The 9,950-nt window shown below is 32.8% G+C and overlaps 4 protein-coding genes across 4 annotated transcripts; 3 read left to right on the top strand and 1 right to left on the bottom strand.

Moving 5' to 3' along the window:
- Window positions 1–2,038: 2,038 nt before the first annotated feature.
- On the top strand, window positions 2,039–2,593 carry PHYBLDRAFT_117787 (hypothetical protein; the record flags this gene model as incomplete). Its single annotated transcript, XM_018428594.1, has 3 exons — window positions 2,039–2,098; window positions 2,183–2,272; window positions 2,357–2,593. Coding segments are annotated over 3 exons (387 nt in total), but the record flags the coding sequence as incomplete, so codon positions are not given.
- A 1,139-nt stretch (window positions 2,594–3,732) lies between these two features.
- PHYBLDRAFT_150816 (hypothetical protein) lies at window positions 3,733–5,319 on the top strand (the record flags this gene model as incomplete). The annotated part of the gene is made up of 6 exons (XM_018432551.1): window positions 3,733–3,955; window positions 4,057–4,211; window positions 4,311–4,540; window positions 4,652–4,736; window positions 4,831–4,926; window positions 5,056–5,319. The coding sequence occupies 6 exons, from the start codon at window positions 3,733–3,735 to the stop codon at window positions 5,317–5,319; spliced, it is 1,053 nt and encodes a 350-aa protein (XP_018286191.1).
- Window positions 5,320–5,556: 237 nt separating this feature from the next.
- On the bottom strand, window positions 5,557–6,160 carry PHYBLDRAFT_23905 (hypothetical protein; the record flags this gene model as incomplete). The annotated part of the gene is made up of 3 exons (XM_018439822.1): window positions 5,557–5,649; window positions 5,749–5,849; window positions 5,953–6,160. The coding sequence occupies 3 exons, from the start codon at window positions 6,158–6,160 to the stop codon at window positions 5,557–5,559; spliced, it is 402 nt and encodes a 133-aa protein (XP_018286190.1).
- A 1,822-nt stretch (window positions 6,161–7,982) lies between these two features.
- On the top strand, window positions 7,983–9,382 carry PHYBLDRAFT_23973 (hypothetical protein; the record flags this gene model as incomplete). Its single annotated transcript, XM_018439825.1, has 4 exons — window positions 7,983–8,466; window positions 8,532–8,769; window positions 8,860–9,150; window positions 9,247–9,382. The coding sequence occupies 4 exons, from the start codon at window positions 7,983–7,985 to the stop codon at window positions 9,380–9,382; spliced, it is 1,149 nt and encodes a 382-aa protein (XP_018286189.1).
- Window positions 9,383–9,950: the final 568 nt, after the last annotated feature.

The following is a 9,950-nucleotide window of genomic DNA, read 5'->3' as shown; positions in this document are numbered from 1 at the left end:
AAAAGAAGATCATTATTTCAGAGTATTGTAAATGCCCTTTTTCTTGTATTATAAAATAAGCTTACATATAACCCAACTCAAACACAGCATAATAGAAATACAGGAAATACAAGAAATATTTATTATTATTATTTTTGTTGGATGAGTAGAAAAAAAAACAATTGGTTAAACAATGTATTCATTACAGTAATTAATTATTCTGTATTTGTGTTTGTGCCCAGAGGTAACATTTATTTTGTAATTATTTATAATAAGAATCTCTCTCATTTATTCATTTTGGTGGTGGGTTCAAACTGGGGACTAAAAAGTCCTATTGACTTTCTGTGTAATTTTGAGCTCGAGTTCGAGTTCGAGTTTGAGTGTGAATGTGAATTGGTATTGTTGACTTGAATATAAATGTTAGTTAGTGGTACGAAAAAGCTGGATACTCGAAATTACAGGTTCTTTTTGGAATATTTGTGCGCAGTTTTTGAATAAGCCGCATAAAATATCGTGTGAATGTACACTAGAAGAAGAAGACGAAAAAGATAAAAAATAGTTAAAATTACTAGGGTTTAATAGAGACAAAATAAGGCAGAGCAGAGCAGAGCAGAGCAGAGCAAAGTAGAATGTAATGATGATAATGGTAATGGTAATGATAATATAGTTTGAATGTATAAAAGACAAAAAAAAAACTTGTTTCTAACAGATAGTGACATTAATACTTCTTCTTTTTCTTTAATTCTTTTTAATCATTATGTATTTATATATTAAATTTGAAAGAGAAATTTTTTTACAAGGTGTCCGAAAAGCTGGAACCTACAAGCACAAATGTAAAATGGATAGCTTAGAAGATATTAAATTATTGTGCCTGAAATTAACAATCTTCAATATGTCATTACATAAGATGCCATAATACGATATACTGATATCTTACTCCAAGAAATATTACCACCAAAAATAAAATAAAATAGTATCTTTTGTAGTAAAGAAGTGTATTATCTTCTTCTTGGTTATTGATTAATGCAAGTCTTTTTATTTTTTCTTTATTTTCACACACAAACGCAAACAGAAACACAAATATATATTATGTATTTATATAAGCTTGAATTTACAAGCCAACAAAATATTGTGGTGTGACATAAATAAAATAAAAATTGTACGTAGTCTTTTGACCTTTGGCTTAAAGAATGTCAATTTGAAAAAGAGGGTCAATGCACACGCAATACACTAAATTAAACAAAGAATCAGACCAAAATTATTATTAATTCTTCCCCCCTCCCTCTTTGTTTCCATTTTCTCTCTCTCTCTTATTGCTAATATTATCATTATTTCTGTTTTCTGTTTTCTATTATCTTTCATCCTTACTCTTCTTCTTCTTTTTCATTTGTCTTTAGCTCACTGTGTATTCTTTACTCACTAACACACACAAAAATCTATCTTGAGCATTTCTTCCAGCAATAACAACAGCCCCCTCCCCCTTCAGCAAATCCTTTTACTTTCTTACTTTCTAAAGACATACATAGTTTTCCCCCCTCTTCCTCACCCTTCTTTATTTTCTACTTTTATCTTTTCTCTCATACACACACACTAACACAAAGCATTCAAATACCCAAATACTCAAGCACTTATATAACTATGCCAATCTCAGCAGACACTTTATCTTTTTGGGAAATGACAAAACCCTCCATTCACACATCATGCGCTCAATGTCAAAAGATCTCCAAAACTTGTGAGCACACAAAAAAACCACAGACCATCAAATCTCCAAAATGCCATTCTCCGCTATTTGTCTATCGAAAAGAAGACGATCCTTGGGTGGATATTTCAGATCGCAGAATCCCCAATTCACAATTAGGATCTCTTTATAGTGGATCTAGATTCAAAGGCAAACAGAAATGTGGAGATAATGAGTATGAAGTTTTGGTTGAACTAAAGGTACAAAAGAAACAAAAGAGCAAAGAAGAAATATTATATATTTATTATGCATTTGTATAAACTTTTTATTATTATTATTATTATTTATTATATATGAGTGTAGCAAGTGAACATCAAGGAGAGTTTATTGTGTGGTTATTTGTACATCAAAGGTCTTACGTCAGAACTATCAGAACTTACTGTAAGTAACCTTACTTTGTGAAATTTGTATACATACACACACACACTCACTCACACACTCGCTCATATGAATATAATTTATTAGACTTATTTTGAAGGAGAGATTATTGGACCAAAATATTCTTTCCTTACTCGCAAATGGCATGCAGTTCAAGACATTGACCGCCAACACTGGGTAAGAAAGAAATGAAATGAAATAGCACAAATAAATAAATATAGAAATAATAATAATTTATTCAATTCAATTCATTTTTGGTAGGAACTATTCGAGCCATTCAAGCCATTAATTGACTGCTTTAACAAGGAAGACTTTGTGTATGATCCTATTGATAACGATATGGTCTACATGCGATGGAAAGAAAGATTTCTGGTACCAAACCATCACATCAATAATATCGATGGAGCAAGTTTTGCTGGTTTTTATTACATTGCTTACCAACGTTCCACTGACAAGATCACCGGATTTTACTTTTATCACTTAAACATTGAACGGTAATTATTACATTACACTATTTTTTTCAAGTAGTTTATCGGGTTGGACTGTATTAAATTGTGTATGCTTATCTTTATTTTTTATATATCTATCTATCTAATTTTTAATAGGTTCCAAGCATTGACTTTGGAGAATGTCAATCAGCATTGCCTAGACAGCTTTGAATTCCGTTAAACTAGCATTGCCAAATATACATACAGACTCACAAACACACAAAGCGCGCAGTGTATTGCAAATCCATTTCTTCTTTTTTATTTTATTTTATTTCCTCACAAAATAATAATGTTCATAATATCAAGCCATCATAATGACGCTTTCCCAAAGTGTAATAATAATAATAATAAGAGCAAGCGTAGGAGCAAGAATAATATCAACTGGTCTGGCCTGTCTTCTTTTGTTAATGTGTAAAATAGAGATGATCAATCGATATTAGGTAATTTCTATTGGAGATAGTTTTTTTTTTTTTTGGTTTTTTTGTTTTTGTTTGTGATTTGATTTCGCACAACAGGCCGACCGACACACCTGTGATCAATCCGAACATGACCAGCTTCTTACAAGAAAATCGGCTTTTCATTTACTTTCTGATTAATATTAATATTAATATTGTTTTTATTTTTGTTGTTGCTGAGTGGTTGTCTTGGTAACAGCAAAGTAATTGTTGTTTAGTAGTCAAAGAAGTTCTTTCTCAAAAACTAACCACATAAAGTGTAATTTTGATTGACAAAAATATAAACAGTCATTAGCCCTTTTTTTTTCTTCTTTGATCAAGAGCCAAGGTTTTTAATTGACATGTGCAAAAAGAAAGAATAAGAAAAAAAAGGAGGCACATTTCTTTCGTATGTAATATTTTAGATACTTCACAAGACAATATACTATACCTACCCATACACACATCCATACCGTCAAAACTCCACATGAATGACTCTACAGCCATCAGTCGATCATGTGCCGTGACCTCAAATAATATAAATATATAAGAGTTCGTCCCATGAGAGGTATAAAAAAAAGAGCTTGTTATTATAATTCTTTTTTTTTATTAACTTTTATATAAAAAAATAAAATACACAGCAGTTTCTTCTTTTACCTTTTCTTTAAATTAACTTGATCAATAATTGTCTTTATACATAACTTCTGTTGTTGAAATGGGACAAGCAGCCTCGAAAACATTTTCAGATAAATCAAACGTCCTGTACGAACACACCGACCTATCAAGTCGATTCACAAAAGCAACCATATCTACCTTGGCTGTTCCGATGGTCATTGTAGCCTTTCCTCTTCTAAATGCCTACACATTTACAGAGGAAGAATTAACAGGAGTCAAGGTCATGGATGGTGCTATTGGGGGAATCCTTGGTGTTATTGGATGTAAGCCAAGAAAGTTGAATTGAATTGAATTGAATTGAATTGAATTAAAATATTTTTTTTTAAAAAAAATAATTCAAAAGGGCCATTGGCACCTTTTCTAGCTTGTTGGGGTGTTTTTCAAAGTGTATTCAGTCAAGGTCCATTAGAACCACTTCCGATCCCTCCAGAACTCAAAGAACAAGCCAAATTGAGGATTGGACTCAATTCAGATCATTTTTACAACGTTGCCATAGTTGGAGTCGCAGGTACAGGCAAGGTAATTGTATAAATATATAAATATATATATTCAAAAAATATAATTAAATATTTTATTCAACTCAACTCAATTCTATTTTCTTATTTGTTTGTTTCAAAGAGCTCACTTGTGAATGGAATCTTGGGATATCATGATAGCCATATACTTGCTGCACATACAGGCGAGACAGAATCTACTATGAGACCAGCAGGTTATCGGCATCCGGATCTACGGACCATGGTGCTGTGGGATATGCCAGGCGCAGGTACAATGCATCATCCAGCAGAAACATATTTCGAAGACAATTTTTTATGTGCGTTCGACTCTTTAATAATCGTAACTGCCGAAAGGTAAGTCTAGACCAAGCTACTACATCATTAATGCATTAAAAGGAAATATCAGTGTACAATCATTTAACTTGCTTTTATTTCTCTGCAAATATATATTTATTGTTGCTCTAGACTACAAGAAACAGATCTAATCATTGCCAAAAAGGCAAGAGAGTGGCGCGTTCCTGTGCTTTTTGTGCGTAACAAGGCTGATCAGGTAAGAATCACTTGTGTACAACATACATAAATCTATATTCTTTTTTATATTTTTATTTTTGTTTTTATCTTGGTTATTTAATTATAGTATACAGGCAGTAGACTCAAAGATGCGCCGAGATAGAAAAGAGGGTCAAGAAGAAGGACGTGCATGGGCTAAAGCAGTAGGCGAACTTACCAATGAAGCAAGTGTTTTCCACCCTCCTTTTTATGTTTTTTTTTCTTTTTATGGAAGCAAAAATAATAATGATCTTAATCATAATCATAATCATAACCATAATCATGGTTGGCTGTTGTAATAATCTTATTTTCCATTGTAGGTACGCCAATCGATCTCTACCCAGCTAAAAGCAAACCACATGAGCACTCGGCATCTCTTTATTCTCTCTGCATGGAACCTTCAAGAGTTTATCTATAGACTAGGCCAGAAACAGCTGGATGAGCATCTGAAAATAATCGACGAGGAGAGGTTCGTAAGGATGCTGATCCAAGGTGTGTTGACCAAACGAAAGCGAGAAAAGAAGAACCGCCAAAATAAAGACAAGCGAATGTCTGTTCCACAACAGATTATCGAATCTCCATAATTATTATCAAAACCATAATCATCATCCTTATCCTCATCCTCATCCTCATCCTCATCCTTGTCATCTTAACGACAACATCAGAAACAGAAGAGTAGGAATTATGTATATACTCTGAATAATAGAAAGCCAAATAGAACTGTACTAGTACTAGTGCTAGTACACACAGCTATATCATACAAATGTCAAAAATCACAAATTACAAAATATTATTATTATTATCATTATCATTATTTACTATCATTTCTGATCGCGTCGGCCAAGGGGCAACAAAGCAGCTGCCACACGTCTTCCTTCTTCTGCTAATACATTATATGTTGCTGCAGCGTTTTTCTAAAGGCAATCGGGGGGTTTTTTGTTTGTTTGTTCCAAGATATAGATATACAAAGATGAGTACACAGATCTATTATGATTGTTATAATTGTAACTTACTGTGTTCATAACATCCACCTGAATACCAAGCTTATAAAAGTATTGTCGAACCTTGGCTGGCATGGGTGCAAAGTGCTTGCCAGTTCCAAACATAATCAATTCTACACACCAAACCAAACCAGCCCAACAACAGCAATTGAATTTATTTGGCTGCCCATAAACACACACACACACACATATATATATATATATATTTATATATACCTGGTTTAGGTGTAACTACCTCAAAGATCTTGAAAACGTCAAGATCCCAGTTTTGCATTGGTAATACATCTGTTTCTTGAGGTACTCTCCACAAGAATGCAGAACCATTTAGTAAGATCATTGGTTCTTCGACCTTTGCATTATTAGACAGGACAAAGCCAAACTTTGTAATGACCTCTGGGCCAACGTTTGGGCCGCGTGCAAACATATTGTTGAATGAAGCTAATGTCGAACCAGGAATGGCGTCTGGATTAGATTCAGCAGCAATGGCCTTGTTGACAATATTTGTTGGTGGATGAGGAAGAGCATCCTTGAATGAGCCGCGTGCAGCCAAACTAATGGTCGATGCTGAAAAGGTACGACGAGTCTGTAAAGCGATCCGAGATACAAAAGGCTGCATTCGTAAAAAAAAAAAGATAATATAAGGAATGAGAAATAAAAAAATAAAAAAAATTAAATATATATTAAATATATATTAAATATATATTTAAATATAAAATAATATAAAAAATAAAATAGAATAGCATAAAATCAATATACAGTTACTTTGCTATTTGTTGTTGTTGCTGTTATTTGAACTTAAGAAAAGAATCTCATGGTTTTGCACCCTTGTTCTATTGTTTTACCAAGTGACTACATAAACTGGTGTATATTCAATAGTCAAGTATGGTTTAATTAAGCTGGTTGAAAAAAAAAAAAGAAAAAGAAATAAGTTGTACAGTCTTTTGAGCATAATTAAAATGTACATATAGATAGATATATAGATATATAGCAACTAAGTAATTGTATCTATGGTGTGGCAACTTTACTATTTAATAATACAATAAGTGACTATTGAATACCTTGAGAAGAGTGGCCATAGGCAAATAGTATTATTCTCAAATTGATCTCCCAATTTTGTTCGAAAGTAATAATTGAATACCCCATTCTTCACAAATACTCTGATGGTAAAAGAAATAAGGAGAAACTTACCAATCAATATAAATGTACAATGGTTATTCAAGCACTTAATTTATTAACAAAAGACCTTGTATAGAATGCGATATATATTTTTCAATATGTACACTCCAGGGCTCTCTTTATCCTATCCAGTCTTGCTTAAATATTTCTTTCTTTCTTTCTTCCTTTAAAATAAACAAACTATTAGTAGAAGCCAAACCCTTTAAGCTTGACCAATCTATTGAGTCATATAGAAAAATCCTAGGATAAAATATTCAATTATTGAGAAATATATTCTTATTATATACTTGAAACAAACAAAAAAAGGTTATTCAAAAGAACAATACGACAGAGTACAATAATTGTATAACTTAGAAAAAGGAAGAAGCAAAGCTTATTGAACCAGTGTTACAAAGTGTGGTTGTACTGATCAATGTCAAAAAGATACTCTAAAGAGATAATTATCTAGTTGCATTCGACTAAAATATTATCTTCCAACCTCAAAGATATTTTCCTTAATTTTTTTTCTGTTTTTGATTATTGGTTGATACTGTGAGGGCACTTTGCCTTAATTTGAACTGGGATCAAAGTCTGGGTACATAGCATGGTAGTATACAATCTAATTTTTAATGTGGGGCAATATGTGCTCAGTTTACTTGTTCTGAATAGGCAAAAGGTTTAACTCTGGTTGGTTCGTGTAATATACGGTCTTCTTGAGATGCTGTGTAATCGAACAGAGATAAAGAAAGACCAAAGACAGATATAGGAAAGCAGAAGAGACAGAACATCTGTAGGTGATCTGTTATATAAAAAAAAAGCCTCAACATCATTCGAGTATTATTCTTTTTGTCCTCCTCATACAACAATAGATATAATACACATCAAATCCACATTACAAATTTTGTCACGCCAGACGTATTGCTTTCTATATAATTTATTCTATTCTTTATGATTCTATACGCATTTTGATATTTAATTTGCCTTGTGTGTGCGTGCTTTTCTTAAAAAAAGTTACTAGGAGAAAAAAGAAAGCTAAACCTAGTCATCTCAATTAAAAACCATATTTTTATATATATTACTCCGTTTATATTATGCCAACAGTTCAGCTAAAGAACAACAGCCAGCCAGACATCACATATCTTCCAAACTACAAAAAATGGAAGGCAAGAACTGCCCATCGTTTGGAAAAAGAAATTCTGCCGACCGATTTACCAGCAAAGTTCCCAAAAAGGCTATATGGTCCAAAGGTTTGGACAGGAAGTGATTATGAAGGCAAAGAAGGCCAATGGATCTACACAATGTCCAAAGATGAACTACAAGAGATACATATAGCAATACTAGCATTCGAAAAAACCAAAAGGCCTCTGTTTGATATCAATCAGGATACTTTCCCCCTGTGTTTTCTTGGACCAACAATCAAGAAATTGATCCACGAAGATGTGGTTGATGGCCGTGGATTCTTGATCCTCCGTGGCCTGGACCCAGAAAAGTATACGCGCCACCAGCAAATAATTGCTTATGCAGGAATATCTTCTTATGTTGGTAGAAGAGGTCTACAAGGTGCACATGTATTGTGTAGGTACAATACCGAAAAAAAGGAAAGATATCCAAGACGAGAATCCTAATAAACTTTGGCACAGATCATATTAAAGACATGGCTCCAGAAAGAGGCATCGATACAATTCTTGCTCCATCATACACCAATGACCACCAAGTTTATCACACAGATGCTGGAGATATCATTTCCCTTTTTGCCATCGGAGTGGCCGAATTAGGTGGAAAATCAAAGATCGCTTCAAGTTGGACAGTTTACAACAAGTTGGCATCAACAAGACCTGATCTTATCCATACACTGTCCGAACCATGGACATTTCAGAGGTAATTATTTTCAGTAGGCGAAGTAAAATAGATAAATAAATAAAGAATTGCTTAAGAAAAAGAAAAAGAAAAATCCAACTCACAATAAAGTCTTAGTGATATTAACGAACACATGTGCTATAAACGACCTCTTCTTTACTACGAAGATAACCACTTGATTATTCAATATGCTCGTCGTAAATTCACAGGGTTTGGGTGTAAGCCTAGAAGTGAAAGTATTCCTCCAATTACCGAAGCACAAGCAGAGGCACTGGATGCTCTCCACTACATTTCAGAAAAAAACCATTTGGATATCGAGTTTAAGAAAGGGGATATTCAATACATATCAAATCTATCAATATTTCACGCTAGAGAAGGGTTTATAGACAGTACGGTTAATCGGTATGCTGTCAAAAAATAATAACTTTATCCAAAAACGATTGTTTTGTGGTTAGAAAAACTCATATGGTTTTTTTGTATATATATATATGTTTTAAGGCGTCATTTATTACGATTATGGCTTCATCCAGAGAACCCATGGAAGCTTCCCGAACAACTCCAACCATTATGGAATGCTATATTTAATCACAACCACAAAGAGACATTTCCTCCTGAACCAGTCATTAGATGGTAGAGAAAATAATAACCTAGTTACACAAACACAGACACACAAATAGAACATTGAAAAACATCAAACATATTTATATTCAATTTATCTTGAGTCAACATTATTATTATAATATCATTGGTTTTACATAATATATTCATTAAGAGTATACTTGACTAAAGTTAAACGGGTGAGTCCACACTATAAATATGACAGCCAGAGTGTATCGAATAAAACAATTTTTTTAAAGGAGGTATTGTTGAAGATGGTCTAATTGTATAGATTGAAAGATGTGCGAAGCAAATTGTAGTGTAATATCTGGACAAAGTACCTCCAAAAACAACCAAAACATAATAATACACCTTTTAAATATCATCTTTGGTATGACTTATGTTATTATATAATATACTAAAAGCTTTGTATGGACTATAAATTTAACTTTCATAAGTTAACAATAATAAAAGTACCTGAAACGTTTTAAAGGTATACTTTTTTATTTTATTAGGTTCTTGGGAATAGGTTTTGGTGGTATTTTGGTAAAACTTTGGTCCACTCCTTTTTATGTTTCAATTTACTGTTCTTTTACCATATTATT

This window comes from Phycomyces blakesleeanus (genome assembly GCF_001638985.1).
Source record: "Phycomyces blakesleeanus NRRL 1555(-) unplaced genomic scaffold PHYBLscaffold_26, whole genome shotgun sequence".
Classification (NCBI taxonomy): Eukaryota; Fungi; Mucoromycota; class Mucoromycetes; order Mucorales; family Phycomycetaceae; genus Phycomyces; species Phycomyces blakesleeanus.
Note: the sequence above shows the minus strand (reverse complement) of the source record. Positions and strands in the feature narration are given on the sequence as shown.